The 16,794-nt window shown below is 60.2% G+C and overlaps 2 protein-coding genes and 1 long non-coding RNA gene across 3 annotated transcripts in view; 2 read left to right on the top strand and 1 right to left on the bottom strand.

Moving 5' to 3' along the window:
* LOC135459035 (natural resistance-associated macrophage protein 2-like) overlaps positions 1-6,762 on the top strand; it is a 65,235-nt gene extending 58,473 nt beyond the window's left edge. The window contains exon 16 of the mRNA XM_064734632.1: positions 5,600-6,762. Coding sequence (XP_064590702.1) covers positions 5,600-5,677 — 78 coding nt within the window. The 3' untranslated portion in view covers positions 5,678-6,762. The remainder of the gene's footprint in view (positions 1-5,599) is intronic.
* LOC135459036 (uncharacterized) lies at positions 1,857-4,160 on the top strand. The gene is made up of 2 exons (XR_010442960.1): positions 1,857-2,443; positions 3,351-4,160. It is a non-coding gene; the product is annotated as an uncharacterized LOC135459036 (long non-coding RNA).
* Positions 6,763-11,252: 4,490 nt separating the features above from the next.
* On the bottom strand, positions 11,253-15,896 carry TSFM (Ts translation elongation factor, mitochondrial). The gene is made up of 6 exons (XM_064734630.1): positions 15,855-15,896; positions 15,042-15,173; positions 13,386-13,514; positions 13,191-13,298; positions 12,606-12,690; positions 11,253-11,797 (listed from the first exon to the last, which is right to left on the bottom strand). Exons 1-6 carry the CDS (start codon positions 15,894-15,896, stop codon positions 11,370-11,372), a joined length of 924 nt encoding a protein of 307 aa, XP_064590700.1. The 3' UTR covers positions 11,253-11,369.
* Between the last annotated feature and the right edge of the window lie 898 nt (positions 15,897-16,794).

Here is a 16,794-nt window from a genome sequence, read left to right as displayed (position 1 = left end):
TGGTATCACTACTGATTCTAAAACTCTTCCCATTGCCATGAGCATGGGAAAGCTGAAAGCTAATGAATTAATTAAATAAATAATTATTTATTTAATTAATTCTGGTATCACTACTGGCTTTTAAAACACTTCCCACTCCCATGAGCATGGAAAAACTGAGCATTAATTATTTTATTTATTAATTCTGGTATCACTAGTGGCTTTAAAACGCTTCCCACTGCCATGAGCATGGGAAAACGAAAAACTAATTAATTAATTAATTGATTCTGGTATCACTGCCGCCTTTTAAAATACTTCCCATTGCCGTGAGAATGTGAAAGCTGAGCATTAATTATGTAATTAATGAATTCTGTTGTCACTACTGGCTTTTAAAACATTTCCCACTCTCATGAGGATGGGAAAAGGTGAGCATTAATTATTTTATTAATTAATTCTGTTAGCAGTGCTGACTTTAAACCACTTCCCATTGCCACGAGGAAGGGAAAACTGAGCATTAATTATTTTATTAATTCATTCTGATATCATGACTGACTTTAAAACGCTTCCCATTCCAATGAGCATGGGAGGGCTGAGCATTAATTATTTAATTAACTCTGGTATCACTCCTGACTTGCCTGGCCCCGTGTGGGATTTTGGGGCTCACAAATGGTTATTTATGATTTTGTGATCGATTCTCTGTGATCCATGGAAATGCTCTGGGAGCTCTCAGAGATAACCCAGATTGGGCTCTGAGGGTTTTTCCTTTTCCAGGTTTTTCTTTGCTGCTCCCTCCTGTCCTGGCTTTCATTCCCTCCTTTTTTGTGGCTTTGGGAAGGGGCTGGGCCAGGAGTGGGGCCAGGGCACCCCTTGGGTCCCCCAGGGCTGTTTTGGGGTCCCACCCTCCCTCTGGGGGTGCATTTGGATCTCTGAATCCTGGAAATTGGGTGGGGAAAGCTCAGATTGGGGATTCTTGAGGGGAAATTCTCTTTTCTGCCCAGCTGGGGCTGCAGCAGAGCTCAGTGGGGTCAGAGCCCAAAGGGCTTCATGGACCTGCAGGATGGGACCCCAAAACCCCTCCTGGGGCCCCAAAACCCCTCCTGGGCCCCAAAACCTCTCCTGGGGCCCCAAAACCCCTCCTGGGGCCCCAAAACCCCTCCTGGGCCCCAAAACCCCTCCTGGGGCCCCAAAACCCCTCCCGGCTCCAATCCCAAACACACCCAGCCCTTTCTCCTGGCTCCATCCCAATCCTGCTTTATTTGGGATTCCTGGCTCCACCCCAGTCCTATTTTATTTGGGATTCCTGAGTCCATCCCTGTTTTATTTGGGATTCCTGAGTCCATCCCTGGTTTATTTGGGATTCCTGAGTCCATTTCTGGTTTATTTGGGATTCCTGAGTGCATCCCTGCTTTATTTGGGATTCTTGAGTCCATTTCTGGTTTATTTGGGATTCCCAAGTCCAGTTTTGGTTTATTTGGGATTCCTGAGTCCATCCCTGCTTTATTTGGGATTCCTGGCTCCATCCCATCCCTGGTTTATTTGAGATTGCTGTCTCCATCCCAGTCCTATTTTATTTGGGATTCCTGACTCCATCCCTGGTTTATTTGGGATTCCTGAGTCCATTTTTGGTTTATTTGGGATTCCTGGCTCCATCCCAGCCCTGGTTTATTTGGGATTCCTGGCTCCATCCCTGCTTTATTTGGGATTCCTGGCTCCATCCCTGCTTTATTTGGGATAATAAAATGGATCCATCCCTCACTGCCCGCTGACATTTCCCTGTTCTCCCAGCTCCAGGCAGGGAATTCTCTCTGAAATAAAAATCCCTGCAGTGCCCAGCTCTGGGCGATGTTTGGGATCTGATTTGGGATCTGGTTTGGGATCTGGTGAGGTTTTACCCATCCCCACCAGCTCTAGGGGATGTTTAGGATCAGGTTTGGGATCTGGTTTGGGATCTCCTGGGGTTTATTCATCCCCACCCACTCTGGGGGATGTTTGGGATCTGGTTTAGGGTCTGGTGAGGTTTATCCATCCCCACCAGCCCTGGGCAATGTTTGGGATCTGGTTTGGGATCTGCTGGGGGTTTATCCATCCCCAGTCTGGTTTAGGGTCTGGTGAGGTTTTACCCATCCCCACCAGTTCTGGGGGATGTTTGGGACCTGATTTGGGATCTGCTGGGGTTTACCCATCCTCACCCACTCTGGGCAATGTTTGGGATCTGATTTGGGATCTGGTTTGGGATCTCCTGGGGTTTATCCATCCCTTATCCATCCCCACCAGCTCTGGGCAATGTTTGGGATCTGGTTTGGGATCTGGTGAGGTTTATCCACCCCCAGTCTGGTTTAGGATCTGCTGGGGTTTATCCATCCCCACCAGCTCTGGGAGATGTTTGGGATCAGGTTTAGGATCTGCTGGGGTTTATCCATCCTCACCCACTCTGGGCAATGTTTGGGATCAGGTTTAGGATCAGGTTTGGGATCTGCTGGGGTTTATCCATCCCCACCAGCTCTGGGCGATGTTTGGGATCTGATTTGGGATCTGGGGAGGTTTTATCCATCCCTTATCCATCCCCACCAGCTCCGGGGACTCTTTGGGATCAGGTTTAGGATCTGCTGGGGTTTATCCATCCCCACCAGCTCTGGGCAATGTTTGGGATCAGGTTTGGGATCTGATTTAGGATCTGCTGGGGTTTCTCCATCCCCACCAGCTCTGGGCAATGTTTGGGATCTGGTTTGGGATCTGGTGAGGTTTTACCCATCCCCACCAGCCCTGGGCAATGTTTGGGATCTGGTTTGGGATCTGGTGAGGTTTATCCATCCCCACCAGTTCTGGGTAATGTTTGGGATCTGGTTTAGGATCTGCTGGGGGTTTATCCATGCCCACCAGCTCTGGGGAATGTTTAGGATCAGGTTTAGGATCTGCTGGGGGTTTATCCATCCCCACCACCTCTGGGGACTCTTTGGGATCTGGTGAGGTTCATCCATCCCCAGTCTGGTTTAGGGTCTGGTGAGGTTTTACCCATCCCCACCAGCTCTGGGCAATGTTTGGGATCAGGTTTGGGATCTGGTTTAGGATCAGGTTTGGGATCTGCTGGGGTTTCTCCATCCCCACCAGCTCTGGGCAATGTTTGGGATCTGGTTTAGGATCAGGTTTGGGATCTGGTTCAGGATCAGATTTAGGATCAGGTTTAGGATCTGGTTTGGGATCTGGTTTGGGATCTGGTTCGGGATCAGATTTAGGATCTGGTTTAGGATCAGGTTTAGGATCTGGTTTGGGATCTGGTTTGGGATCTGGTTTGGGATCAGGTTTAGGATCAGGTTCAGGATCTGGTTCAGGATCTGGTTTAGGATCAGGTTTGGGATCTGGTTTGGGATCAGGTTTGGGATCAGGTTTGGGATCAGGTTTAGGATCAGGTTTGGGATCAGGTTTGGGATCTGGTTTAGGATCAGGTTTGGGATCTGCTGGGGTTTCTCCATCCCCGCCAGCTCTGGGTCCTTCCCCGGTGCCCAGGGGTGAAGGTGCCAACTCTCAGAGCCCGGCAGGAAAATTCCCCTTGAATGTGGGGCAGGATCAGATCCCTCCTCCCCCCTTTCCCAAACCCACAGCACTCCCTGACCATAATTCTCATTTTTCCCGCTGTTATCCCAGAACTCCAGCAGGACTTAACCCTTTAATGGACATTTGTGGGTTTTATCCCATTCCCACTCCACGAGCTCTGGGATTTGTGGCCTGGGGGGGACGAGGGGCTGGACCAGAGGTGGATTTGGGCTTTGGGATTCTGCTGTACCCAGGATTGGGAATTCTGTCTCAGCTGAGCCCTGGCTGTGAGTGGAGCCTCCCCTCTGCACTAATTTGGGATTTTTGGTTGTACAAACCCCATTAAAATGTGGAGACTTTTCCAACTCGGCTTCCTGGGTCATTTTTTTGGGGCTGGTGCTGGGACAGAGCCCCCCAAGCTCTGGAGCTCTGGGGTTGTTCCCTTTTCCCAACCTGGGAATGAAACTCGAGATCATTTTAGGTCTGACTTCAAATAAAAATGGATTTTACTTCAAATAAAAGTGGATTTTACTTCAAGGCCGTTGGGGGCAGTAATGGAAAGGTGCCCACAAAACTCCGCCCCCACAGGGGTGAGGACATTTTTATTGATTTTAGAAATGAAATAATTAATAAAAGCACAATTAGGAGGAGAGGCGGTGATGGAATTCTCTCACCTTTGGAATCCTCCCTTGGCTCCTCCAGGAGCTGATCCTGGGCCTTGGAGCTCTGGGATTTTTGTGTTTCTGCCCAGGGAAAGGCCATGGAAAAAAAACACTGGAAAATTAATTATTGATGCAGCAGGCCAATAACACAGAGCCACAAACACACCTGCAAAAAATACAGGAGGGAAAAATACAAAAAGAGGGGAAAAAAGGGAAAATTCAGAATGGATCAGGGTGAGCTGGGGCTCGTCCCTGTCCCCTGAACGGGCTCAGGGGTCCCTCACATCCCTTCCCATGGGAATTCCTTCTGTGGGATCGGGGCTCGGCTCCTTCAGCCCGCCCTGCCCAGGCCAGACCCACCAAAAAACCCCAAATTCCCCATTTTTTCCTGCTTTTGCCCCTTTTTTTCCTGCTTTTGCCCCTTTTTTCCTGCTTCTGCCGCTGCAGAGCCTCGCCTGTGGCTCAGCCCGGTTCAGCACCGTCCCGAGGGGTTCGTTGTGTCATCACTGCTAATTAAGGCTCAGCCACGCCCCGAAGTTAATTAAGCTCGCTCGGTTAATTGGGGAATGCAGAGGGCGGGGCCGTTCGGAGCCCTGGGCGGGGCTGGGCCGAGATCTGCCCCAATTAACGGCGGGATCGGCCCCAATTAGCGCCGTTCCTGCTGCTCTCTGCTAATTAATGAGCGTGGGTGAGCCTGGGGCCGCCTCGGCTCCTGCCCTGGTTTGGTTAACCAGGCCCGGGTTAACCAGGCCCGGGTTAAACTGGGCCTGGTTAACCCGGCCTGGTTAACCCGGGCCTGGTTAACCCGGCCTGGTTAAACTGGGCCTGGTTAACCCGGGCCTGGTTAAACCCGGGCTTGGTAAAACCCGGCCTGGTTAAACCGGGCCTGGTTAAACCGGGCTTGGTTAAACCGGGCCTGGTTAAACCGGGCCTGGTTAAACTGGGCCTAACTGGGGCTTCCTTAAACCGGGATCATTTAAAGCCTGCCCTGCTCAGGCTCATTAAATTGGGCTCAACATCGGCTTCATTAAACCAGGCTTAATTCAGGCTTTGTTGAACTGTCCTCAATTGGAGCTTCATTAAACCCATCTGAACTTGGGCTTTGTTAAACCAGGCTCAGTTCGGGCTTCATTAAATCGTGGCTTTGTTAAACCAGGCTCAGTTCGGGCTTTATTAAATCGTGGCTCTGTTAACCCGGCCTCCATTCTGTCTTCCTTACCTGGCCTTCACTTGGGCTTTGTTAGACCGGGCTGAGCTCAGGCTTCCTTCAACCACCTCGGGCTTCCTTCTGCTCTCTTTGGCTCTTCCTTAAGCCAGGCTCAGTTAAACCCCCGGCATTAATTGTTGCCTTCCCCAATTAAGCCCCGGCATTAATTGTTGCCCTCCCCAATTAAGCCCCGGCATTAATTGTTGCCTTCCCCCCCCAGGGCCGCCTGGGCTTTGCCGCCCGCCCCGAGCTCTTCCTCCTCGGCCACGTCGGTTCCGACCCATCCGTGCCCAGGTGACCCCGGAGCCCGCGGACCCCCGGGACCCCCAGGACCCCCGGTGTGGGGGAATGGACCCCCGGGACCCCCCCGAGCCCCGGGTGGGCAGCAGGAGCAGAGTGGGACACTGGGAGCAGGAGGACACCTGGGGACACCCGAGCCAGCTTTGGGGACACCCAGGACAGACTTGGGGACACCCGGGCCGGCTTTGGGGACACCTCAGCCAGACTTGGGGACACTCAGACCAGCTCTGGGGACATCTGAGCCAGCCTTGAGGACAACTGGGCCACTCCTGGGGACACCTGGGACAGCCCTCGGGACACCGGGCCAGCTTTGGGGACACCTGGGATGGTCTTGGGGACACCGGGCCAGCCATGGGGACATGTGGGACAGCCTTGGGGACACTCAGACCGGCCTTGGGGACACCCAGGACATCCCTGGGGACACCTGGGCCAGCTTTGGGGACAGTCAAGGCCACCCTGGGGACACCCAGTCCAGGCTTGGGGACACTTGGCCCAGCTCTGGGGACACTGGGCTGGTCTTGGGGACACCCAGGCCAGTCCTGGGGGTTTTCCCTAATTCAGGAATTTTCCATTTGGGATTTCTCAGATTTTCACTCAGGTCACTCCGGCAGGATTTTGCTCCTCGGGGTTTTTTCCCTAACTGGGGAATGTTCCAGTTGGGATTTCCCAAGAAAATGAAAGCCAGGTTTAATTCCCAAGAAAATGAAAGCCAGATTTAGTTCCCAAGAAAAGCCAGGACTTTGCTCCTTGGGTTAATTCGGGAATGTTCCATTCGGGATTTCCTGGATTTCCACTCCAGTCATTTCAGCAGGACTTTGCTCTTTGGGGTTTTCCCTAATTGGGGAATGTTCCATTTGGGATTTCCCAATAAAATTAAAGCCAGGTCTGCTGCCAGGCTCAGCTTTGGGGACAGAGCATTTCCCAGCATTTCCAGCATTTCTGGGGTTTTCCAGAACCCCAAATCCCCCCTCAGGGAGGTTTGAGGGCAGCAGCTCCCATAAAACCCAGCAGGATTCCCACCGGGAATTTCCCTCTCTGCAGCTTTCAGATTTAGAAATTAAAAATCGAGAAATAAAAATGGTTTTAGAAATAAAACTTTGGCTGCTCAGGAATTTCCCTTTTCCCAGGAATTCCATCAATTCCCGGTTCCCCATCCCCTACACACCGGGGGCGGCTCCAGGGTGGGGCCGGGTCCGTTTGGGGGGGACCCCAAAACCCCGATTTGGGAGGGGGGTCATGGGAATGGGGGCTGGGGGGTTTGGGCTCACGGTACTGGGGATTTGGGGTTGTGGCACTGGGGGTTTGGGGTCACAGCACTCAGGGAGGATTTAGGGTCACGGCACTGGGAGATTTGGGGTCACACACGGTGGGGGGGGCTCTGGGGTAGCCCCACTGGGGGGGTTTGGGGGATTTGAGGTGGTGGTCCCACTGATGTGGGGAGGCTGGGGTGGTGACACTGAGGGGTTTGGGATCGTGCCCCTAACGGGGTTTGAGGTCACAGCACTGGGAGATTTGGTGTTGTGGCACTGGGGGTGCCCCCAGTGGAGGGTTTGGGGTCACAGCACAGGCAGGGTCTGGGGTTGTGGCACTGGGGATCTGGGGTTGTGGCACTGAGGGGTTTGGGGTCGCCTCACTGGGGGGTTTGGGGTCACAGAACTGCAGGATTTGGAGCGGTGGCATGGGTGGGTTTGCCGGCACTGCGGGGTTTGGGGTCACACACTGGGGGATCTGGGGTGCCAGCACTGGGGGATTTGGGGTTGTGGCACTGGGAGGTTTAGGTGGTGCCACTGGGGGGTTTGGGGTCACGGTACTTGGGGGGCTGGGGTCATGGCGCTGGAGGATTTGGGATCATGGCACATGGGGGTCTGGGGTGGTGGCACTGGGGGGGATTTGAGGTCACAGCACCGGGGGTTTTGGGTCTGGGCCCCCCGAGCACGGACACGCTGTTCAGCCCCTGGCGCTGCCGGGATCCGCTCTGGGGGGGCCCAGGTGAGGGTGAGGGGGAATTTTGGGATCCCTGGAAGTCGCTGCACCCCCCCCACCCCATCCCCGCCTTCACCACGTCCACCTATGACGTCATGCACCAGCAGCCAATGGTGAGGCAGAGGGGGTGGGTGGGGCTGCGGCTTGAGGTGCCCGGATGTTGGTGGGGGCGGGGCCTCGTCCGACGTCAGTCCGGTCCCAGTCCGATCCCAATCCAGTCCCAGTTCAATCCCAGTCCGGTCCCAGTCCAATCCCAGTCCGGTCCCAGTCCGATCCCAATCCGGTCCCAGTCCAATCCCAGTCCGGCTCCAGTCCAGTCCTGCCCTGTCCCAGTCCGGTCCCTCTCCGCCCCCAGTCCAGTTCCAGTCCTCTCCCAGTCCAGTTTTGTCCAGTTCCAGTCCTGTCCAATCGCAGCCCAGTTCCAGTTTGATCCCAGCCCAGCACTCCCAGTCCAGTTCCAGTCCCTCCCAGTCTGCCCCAGTTTCCCGCTGGCCGCTCCCAGTCCAGTTCTGTCCAGTTTCAATCCGCCCCCAGTCCACTCCCAGTCTGATCCCAGTCCGCCCCCAGTCTGGTCCGAGTCCGCTCCCAGTCCCTCCCAGTCCGCCCCAGTTTCCCTCTGGCTGCTCCCAGTCCCTCCCAGTCCATTCCAGTCCGCCCCAGTTTCCCGCTGCCAACGCCCGGACGCCGCCGCTCCCCGCAACCAATTCCCAGTTTGTCCCAGTTTGCCCCAGTTTATCCCAGTTTATGCCAGTTTGTCCCAGTTATCTCCGGAACTGGGGCTGACGCCGCCCCAGGACCAGTTTGGTTCCGTAATGGAAAAGGAATTAAAAACACCCCAGAACTGGGCGGGGATTCCTCTTTTTTTCTACAGATTTTCCTTTAAATTAACCCCAAAACCCATTAAAAAAAAAAATTCCTATGTGGAAAAGTGAGGGAAAAAAGGAGGAATTTGGGTGAAGAAAGAGGAAATTGGGGTGAAAGATGAGGAGTTTTGAGGTGAAATAGGCGGGATTTATTTGGGGGAAAATGGGAATTTTGGGGAAACCAAAGGGATTTGGAAGTGGGTGGGATTTGAGGTGAATTAGGTGGAAATGAGGTGAAAAAAGAAGGAATTGTGGGTGGAAACGGGAGAAATTTGGGTTAGGGTTCGAAATTTGAGGTGAAATAGGTGGAAATGGGATGAAAAAGAAGAAATTTGGGGTGATTTAGGTGGAAATGTGATAAAAAATAAGGAATTTGGGTTAGAGTTAGGAAATTGAGGTGAAATAGGTGGAAACAATTAAAAAATAAGAAATTTGGGTTAGGGTTTGGAATTTGAGGTGAATCAGGTGGAAATGCGATTAAAAAAGAAGAAATTGTGGTTGCAAAGGAAGAAATTTGGGTTCGGGTTAGGAAATTGAGGTGAAATAGGTGGAAACACAAAAAGGAAGAAATTTTGGTTAGGGTTAGGAATTAAGGGTGAATTGGGTGGAAATGAGATGAAAAAGAAGGAATCTGGGTTAGGGTTAGGAATTAGGGGTGAATTAGGTGGAGCTGTGATAAAAAAGTAGGAATTTGGGGTTAGTGTTAGGAATTTAAGGTGAATTAGGTGGAAATGGAATGAAAAATAAGGAATTTGGAGTGGAAACGGGAGGAATTTGGGGTTCCTGCTCATAAATCCTGGGGGAAAAGGGATTATTTTTCTAATTTAACCAAATTAATTTCACAACATTTAGCGTGCAAAAGCGGCTGCAGAGAGCCCCGCCCACTCACAACGCATAGGCGTGGTTTGTCAAAGCCCCGCCCATTTCGGTGTAAGGGGCGTGGCTTTTCCTGTCCCTCCCCTCACGGAGCTCCGCGCGAAGTAAACACAACCGCGCCCCGCCCCTTTCCCCGCCCATCCAATCCGCGCCCTCCGTCCGTTTCAAGTCCCCCCTAGCCCCGCCCCCTCTCCGCGCCTGTCCCACAGCGCGGCCCCGGCCCCGCCCCGGGGGCGCCTGGAAACCGCCGCGGCCCCGCGCGCTCCGGTGGGCGCGCGCCCCCGCCCCCCCCGCCCCTCCCCCCCACCGGACGCGGCGGGAGCGGCAGGTACCGGGGGGGGGAGGGGCGGGGCTGACCCCGGGATGGGGGGGGATGGGGTGAGGGGGGTGGGGTCAGCCCCGTGTCCCCCCCTGTCCCCCGGTCGCTGTCACCCTCCTGTTGATGCCCCCCCCCCCCGGGACGCCTCCGCCGTTCCCGCCGCTCCCGGGGGCGCTGCCGGGGGAACGGAGCGGAGCGGGGACGGGGAGAGCGCGGCGGTGCCAGCGGGAGCGGCCGGGGACGGTGCCGGGGGGTGCGGCGGCCGCGGCCCGGTTCAAGTAATCCAGGATAGGCTGTTCCAGCCCGGCCTGTTCCCGGTTACTTGTCCCGGGAGGCGGCCGGTGACGTCACGGAGCGGGGGGACCGGAGCGGCTGCCCTCGGGGGGTGTCGGTGCTCGGCTTCGTCACCCCAACTGCTGCCACCCCCTGATCCCCCCCAGACACCTGTGCCTGTCCCCACCTGCCCCGTGTCTCACCTGTTCCTTCGTCCTCCTATCCCCGTCCCCCCACCTGTCCCCCCCCGTCCTCACCTGCCCCTTGTCCCCCACCTGTCCCCCTGTCCTTACCTGCCCCATGTCCCACCTGTCCCACCTGCTCCCTGTCCCGCCTCCACCTGTCCCTTGTCCCCCTGTCCCCTGCCCTATGTCCCCACTGGGGCGCCCCCTGTCCCCACCTGTCCCATGTCCCACCCCATCCCCCTGTCCCCAACTGCTCCCTATCCCCCTGTCCCCCCACCTGTTCCCTGTCCCCACTTGTCCCTCTCTGTTCCCCTGTCCCCACCTGTCCTCCCGTCCTCCTCCCTGTTCCCTTGTCCTCACCTGTCCCCCTTTTCCCCCACCTGCCCCCTGTCCCCCCACCCGTCCCCCTGTCCCCACCTGCTCCCGTCCCCACCTGTCCCCCTGTCCCCAGGTGCCCCCTATTCCCCCCACTTCCCACCCCCTGCCACTGCCCCCGCCAGTCCCCCCACCTGTCCCCCTGTCCCACCCATCCCCCTGTCCCCAACTGCTCCCTAGTCCCCCTGTCCCCCCATCACTGTCGCCTGTCCCCCCACCTGCCCCATGTCCCACCCCATCCCCCTGTCCCCATGTCCTGCCCCTGTCCCCCACCTGCCCCTGTCGCCACTCGTCCCTCTGTTCCCACCTGTCCCCCATTCCCCTGTCCCCATCTGCCCATGTCCTCAACCCCCTACCTGTCCCACCCATCTGTTGTCCCCAACTCCCCTGTCCATCCGCTCTGTCAACCCTCTCTTACCCCAACCCACTGGTTCAGGCAATGGGGGGTCATGGCAGGATGGGGGTGTCAGGGACACAATGGGGGTCTCAGGATGGGATGGTGGTGCCCCCCCAGCTGTGCCCCCCCCCATTGCTGCCCCCATATTGGGGTTGGGCTCTTTGGGGTCTGAGCCCCTTTTTGTGTGGATTTCCCATTCAAACCCTGCGGGGGGGGGTCCCTGGGGGAGCTCGGGGGGGCAGGAGGGGTTTGGGGGTGCAGGGGGGGGGTTGGGGAGCGGGGTCCCCCACAAAACACCCGGCCTGGATTCTGCACCTTTATTCAGCCTCACCCCACACTGGGGGGGCTCTCGCTGCCCCAGCCTGGCATGGGGGGCACAGTGGGGGTGGGGGGGGGGTCTGTGTGTGAACCCAGGGGGTTCAGCCGCCCCCCTCAGCCCGGGGGGGCTCCTGGGGGGGCTCCTCCCCGCACTGGAAGCGCAGGAAGTCGCACACCCGGAGGCCGCCCCTGTCGCGCAGGTACCGCCCCAGGGGCACGCCCGGCTCCATCAGCGCCCCCTGTGCCAGCAGCCGCGTCTCGCTGTCCCCCCCCAGCTCGTCCTCGGGGGTGCCCAGGGCGGTGGGCGCCATGCCCACCACGTGCTGCGCCACCCTGCGCCCCAATTCGCGCAGCTCGGCCGGGGGGGGCCCCGGGCCCGGCCCCCCGCACGCCACCAGCGCCCCGTAGGTGCCCATGGCCACGGCGGGCCCGGCGGGCACCCAGCCGTGGGCATAGGTGGCAACGAAACCGCCGGGGGGGGCACACAGCCAGCCGGCCCGGCGCAGTGCCAGGCGCTCGCCCAGGCGGCCTGGGGGGGACAGAGGGGGGGGGAATGTCAGCACCCCCAAAAATGGGGGGGGGGAGGGCACGGAGAGAGAGCAGAGAGCAGGACCCCCCCCCCCCAAAAAGGGTCCTGGAGCAGCCAGAGCCCAGCCCAGGGTGTGCCCTGCACAGAGAGAGGCTGGCACAGGCTGGGGGCACTGGGGAGGGCACTGGGGAAACTGGAGAGGAGCACTGGGGGCACTTGGGAGTGTCAGGTTCTGGGGGAACTGGGGGCACTGGGGAGGGGCATTGGGGACACTGGGGGGCACTGGTGAGGAGCACTGGGAGCATTGGGGGCACTGGGGAGGGCATTGGGACTGTCAGGCTCACGGGACACTGGGGACACTGGGAGTGTCAGGTTCTGGGGGAACTGGGGGCACTGCGGGGGGGCATTGGGGGCACTGGGACTGGCAGGCTCTGGGGGCACTGGGGGGGTTGTCTGGCATCACTGGGGGTTGGGGTTCAGCAGACTTGGGACATAAAAGGACAAGGAGGAAAACGGGGATTGCATAGAAAGGGCACTGGGATGTACTGGGAGGGGCACTGGGCACACTGGGATGTACTGTGATGGGCACTGGGCACACTGGGATGGGCACTGGGCACACTGGGATGTCCTGGGGGCACTGGGAGGGGCACTGGGCACACTGGGATGTACTGGGAGGGGCACTGGGCACACTGGGATGTACTGGGGGCACTGGGATGGGCACTGGGCACACTGGGATGGGCACTGGGCACACTGGGATGTACTGGGGGCACTGGGATGGGCACTGGGATGTACTGGGATGGGCACTCACCCATGGCATGTGCCAGGTGCTCGCTCAGCAGGTCCCCCCCGTTCTCTGCCCGCACCTGGGCCAGCTCCTCCTCTGGCAGCAGGAGCTGGGGAGAGGGGTCACAGAGGGCCCTGGCACCCCCAAACCCTGCCCAGCACCCCCAAAACATCCCCCAACACCCCCAAACATTGCCCCAACCCCCCTGGGACCCTCAAACCCTGCCCAGCAACCCTGGCACCCCCAAACACTGCCCAAACATCCCCAAACCCTGCCCCAAGAGCCCTGGCACCCCCAAACCGTGCCCAACATCCCCTGGCACCTCCAAACCCTGCCCAGCACCCCTAAAACCCCCAAACTCTGCCCCAACACCCCCAGCACCCCCAAACCCTTCCCAACACCCCCTGGGACCCCCAAACCCTGCCCCAACACCCCTGGTAGCCCAAACACTGCCCCAACACCCCCAAAACCTCCCCTAACCCCCCTGGCATCCCCCAAGAACCCAACACCGTCTGTGCAAGCCCAACTTCCCCAAGACCCCCGACACCCCCAAACTCCCTGGCACCCCAATGCCCCCCCTGGCACCCCAGTGCCCCCCTCACAGCCCACCTTGGTGCCCGAGGCCCCCTGGCAGTGCCCCAGGACCCCCCTGGCCGCCATCTCCACCAGCTGCTGGAAGTCGGGGGTCCGCGCCACGAAATCCGTCTCACAGTTCACCTGGGAGGGAAGGACACGGTGACCCTGGGGACACTGAGACCCCCCAGGAGGGACACAGGGACCCCCACCCCCCCCCCTCTCACTCACCTCCACCATGACGGCGGCCGAGCCCTCGCTCAGCACCCCCACGAGCCCCTGGCGGGCCCGGGCAGCCCCGGGGGCAGCGGCCCTGGCCCAGCCCCGGCGGCGCGACTCGGCCTCCAGCCAGGCCTCGGCCTGGGGGGGACACACGGGGGGACAGGGTCACCTCAGGGTCCCTGGCACTGCCAGGGTCACCCCAGCACTGACAGGGTCACCCCAATGTCCCCCAGCACTGCCAGGGTCCCCCAGTACTGCCAGGGTCACCCCAGTGTCCCCAGCACTGACAGGGTCACCTCAGCACTGATAGGGTCACCCCAGTGTCCCCAGCACTGCCCCTCAGCCTGGGGGCACACATGGGAGGGGACAGGGCCATCCCAGCACTGACAGGGTCACCCCAATGTCCCCAGCACTGACAGGGTCACCCCAATGTCCCCCAGTACTGACAGGGCCATCCCAGCACTGACAGGGTCACTCCAATGTCCCTCAGTACTGCCAGGGTCACCCCAATGTCCCCCAGCACTGACAGGGTCACCCCAATGTCCCCAGCACTGATAGGGTCACCCCAGTGTCCCCAGCACTGCCAGGGTCACCTCAGTGTCCCCAGCACTGACAGGGTCACCCCAATGTCCCCCAGCAGTGACAGGGTCACCCCAATGTCTCCCAGCAGTGATAGGGTCACCCCAGTGTCCCCAGCACTGCCAGGGTCACCCCAGCCCTGACAGGGTCACCTCAGTGTCCCCATCCCCACCCCTCAGCCTGAGGGGGACACGGGCGGGGGGGGCACAGACCAGACCCAACCCCACTGCCCTCCCACCCCCCAGGGGCTGGGCCTGCTCTGGTCCTGGTGCCCCCAAAGACCCCCTGTCCCAGGGACCCCCTGCCCCATGGACCCCCTGTCCCAAGGACCCCTCCCCCAAAGACCCCCTGTCCCAGAGCCCCCTTTCCCAAGGACCCCCCTGTCCCAAGGACTCCCTGCCCCGTGGACTCCCTTGTCCCAAAGACCCCTTGTTCCAAAGACCCCCCCCCATCCCAAAGCCCCTCTGCCCCAAATAGCCCCTGCCCAAAGCCCCCCTCCCCCAAAGACCCCTTGCCCCAGAGTTCACCTGTCCCAGAACCCCCCTGCCCCAAAGACCCCCTGTCCCAAACAGCCCCTGCCTCAAGCCTGTCCCAAAGACCCCCTCCCCCCAAAACCCCCCTGCCCCAGAGTCCCCCTTCCCAAGGACCCCCTGTCCCAAAGACCCCAGGCCTCAAAGGCCCCCTGTCCCAACGACCCCCCTTTCCCACAGTCCCCCTGCCCCAGGGACCCCCTTCCCCAAAGACCCCCAGGTCCCAAAGCCCCCCTGTCCCAAACACCCCCTGCTCCAAAGACCTTCTACCCCAAAGACCCCTTGCCCCAAGCCCCCTGTCTCAAAGACACCCTGCCCCAGGGACCCCCTTCTCAAAGCCCCCCTGCCCCAAAGACCCCCGGTCCAAACAGTCCCTGCCCCAAGCCTGTCCCAATGAACCCCTCCCTTCAAAGCCCCAAAGTCCCCCTCCTCCTAAGACCCCCTGCGACCCCCAGAGTCCCCCCCACTCATCCCCCCTCCCAGCTCCCCTGGTCCCCGTTCTCCTCCCGGTTTCTGTGTCCCCCCCGGTGCCCCCCGTTCCCCCCCGTTTCCGCACCTGCCGCAGGTCGCCCCCCGCCCGCTCCAGCGCCTCCCGGCAGCGCAGCACGGGCTGCCCGGTGCGCGCCCGCAGCTCCCGCAGCTCCCGCAGCGCCGGCGGGGCCGCGCTCAGCCAGCGGCACGGGGCGGCCTGCGGGGCACGGGGGGTCACGGACGGGCCTGGGGGGGCCCGAGGGGTGCGGGATGGGTACGGGGAGGGCTCGGTATGGGGGGCACCGGGGGTACCGGAGGGGGGGGAAAAGCGCAGAATGGGGGCGGGGGGCGCCCGAGGATAGCCGGGGGTCACGGGAATGGGGGGACCCGAGGTTGGGGGTCCCGGAGATCCCGGGGCTCGGGGGTCACGGGTGTCCCGGAGCTGGGGGTCCCAGGGTTCCCGGCAGTTCCGGTACTGGGGATCACAGGGCTGGGGGGTCCCGGTGGTCCCGGGGTTAGGGAATCACGGGGTTCCCGGTGGTCCGGGGCTGGGTGTTCCGATGGTCCCGGGGCTGGGGGTCCGGGTGATCCCGGGGCTGGGGTTCTGGGGGTCCCACGGCTGGGATTCCCGGTGGTCCCGGGGCTCGGGGGTCCCAGGGGTCTCGGAGTTGTGAGGTCACGGGGCTGGGAGGGTCCCAGGGCTGCGGGTTCCCGGCGGTCCCGGGGTTCCCAGTGCTAGGGGGTCCCAGGGCTCAGGTTCTGGGGGTCCCGGGGCTGGGGGGTCCCGGCGTTCCCGGTGGTCACGGGGCTGGGGGCCCGGGATCCCGGGGATCCAGGAGCTGAGGGTCCCGGGGCTGGGGTTCTGGGGGTCCCGGTTTCCCGGTGGTCCCGGTCTCACCCGCGCCGCCGCCCCGAGCGCGCCCAGCGCCGCGCGCTGCATCCCGGCCTGCCCGCGGCGCGCCGCGTGACGTCACGGCCCGGTGAAGGATCGGGGAGCGGAGCCGCGATTGGCTGCGCGCGCGTGTGTGTGACGTCACGCGGGCGCCACGGAGGCGCGGGATTGGCTGAGGGGGAATTGGGGGGGGAGAGGAGGGGCTCGAAACGCCCGGCCCGAACCCCCCCCCGCACCCGAGAGACCCCCGGACCTCAGAGACCCCAGACCCTCACAAACCCCCCACAGCCTCACAGACCCCTCCCTCCCGACCCTCACAGACCACAGACCCTCACAAACCCCCCACAGCCTCACAGACCACAGACCCTCAGAGACCCTCCCCGCAACCGAGAGACCCTCGGCCCTCACAAAGCTACCAGACCCTCATCGGCCCCCCTCCAGCCTCAGAGACCCCCGACCCTCACAGACCTCCCCTGACCCTCACAGACCCCCCCAGCCTCAAAAAACACTCTGACCCTCACAGATCCCCCTCCCACCCTAATAGACTCCTGACCCTCACAGAGCCCCCTGAACCCGAGAGACCCCCGACCCCCCTAGCCCTCACAGACCCCCCGGGACCCTCAAAGCTCCCTGACCCTCAGAGACCCCAGACCCTCAGAGACCCCAGACTTTCACAGATCCACCCCGCACCCAAGAGACCCCCAGCCCTCACAGAGCCCAGACCCTCACAGACCTTCCCCCCCCACCTCACAGACCCTCTCAGACCCTTTCTGGTTCTCACAGCCCCCCCCCCCCGACCCTCACAGAGCCCCCCCCACTCTCATAGAGCCCCCAGCCTCACAAAGCCCCCCGGGCCCTCACAGACCCCCGACCCTCACAGATTCCTCCCACTCTCACAGAACCCCCGATTCTCACAGACCCCCCCGACTCTCAAACCCCACCTGAC

Source organism: Zonotrichia leucophrys, chromosome 29, assembly GCF_028769735.1.
Source record: "Zonotrichia leucophrys gambelii isolate GWCS_2022_RI chromosome 29, RI_Zleu_2.0, whole genome shotgun sequence".
Classification (NCBI taxonomy): domain Eukaryota; kingdom Metazoa; phylum Chordata; class Aves; order Passeriformes; family Passerellidae; genus Zonotrichia; species Zonotrichia leucophrys.
The sequence above is the reverse complement of the archived record's forward strand: the minus strand, read 5'-3'. Positions and strand labels throughout refer to the sequence as shown.

Excerpts from the sequence above, each read along its gene's own strand:
- TSFM (XM_064734630.1), bottom strand. The coding sequence starts at position 15,896 with ATGCAGCGCGCGGCGCTGGGCGCGCTCGGGGCGGCGGCGCGG. Across the intron at positions 15,174-15,854 it reads CGCTCGGGGCGGCGGCGCGG|GCCGCCCCGTGCCGCTGGCT; the intron begins GTGAGACCGGGA and ends CGTGCCCCGCAG. Across the intron at positions 12,691-13,190 it reads AGGGGGCCTCGGGCACCAAG|CTCCTGCTGCCAGAGGAGGA; the intron begins GTGGGCTGTGAG and ends CCCTCTCCCCAG.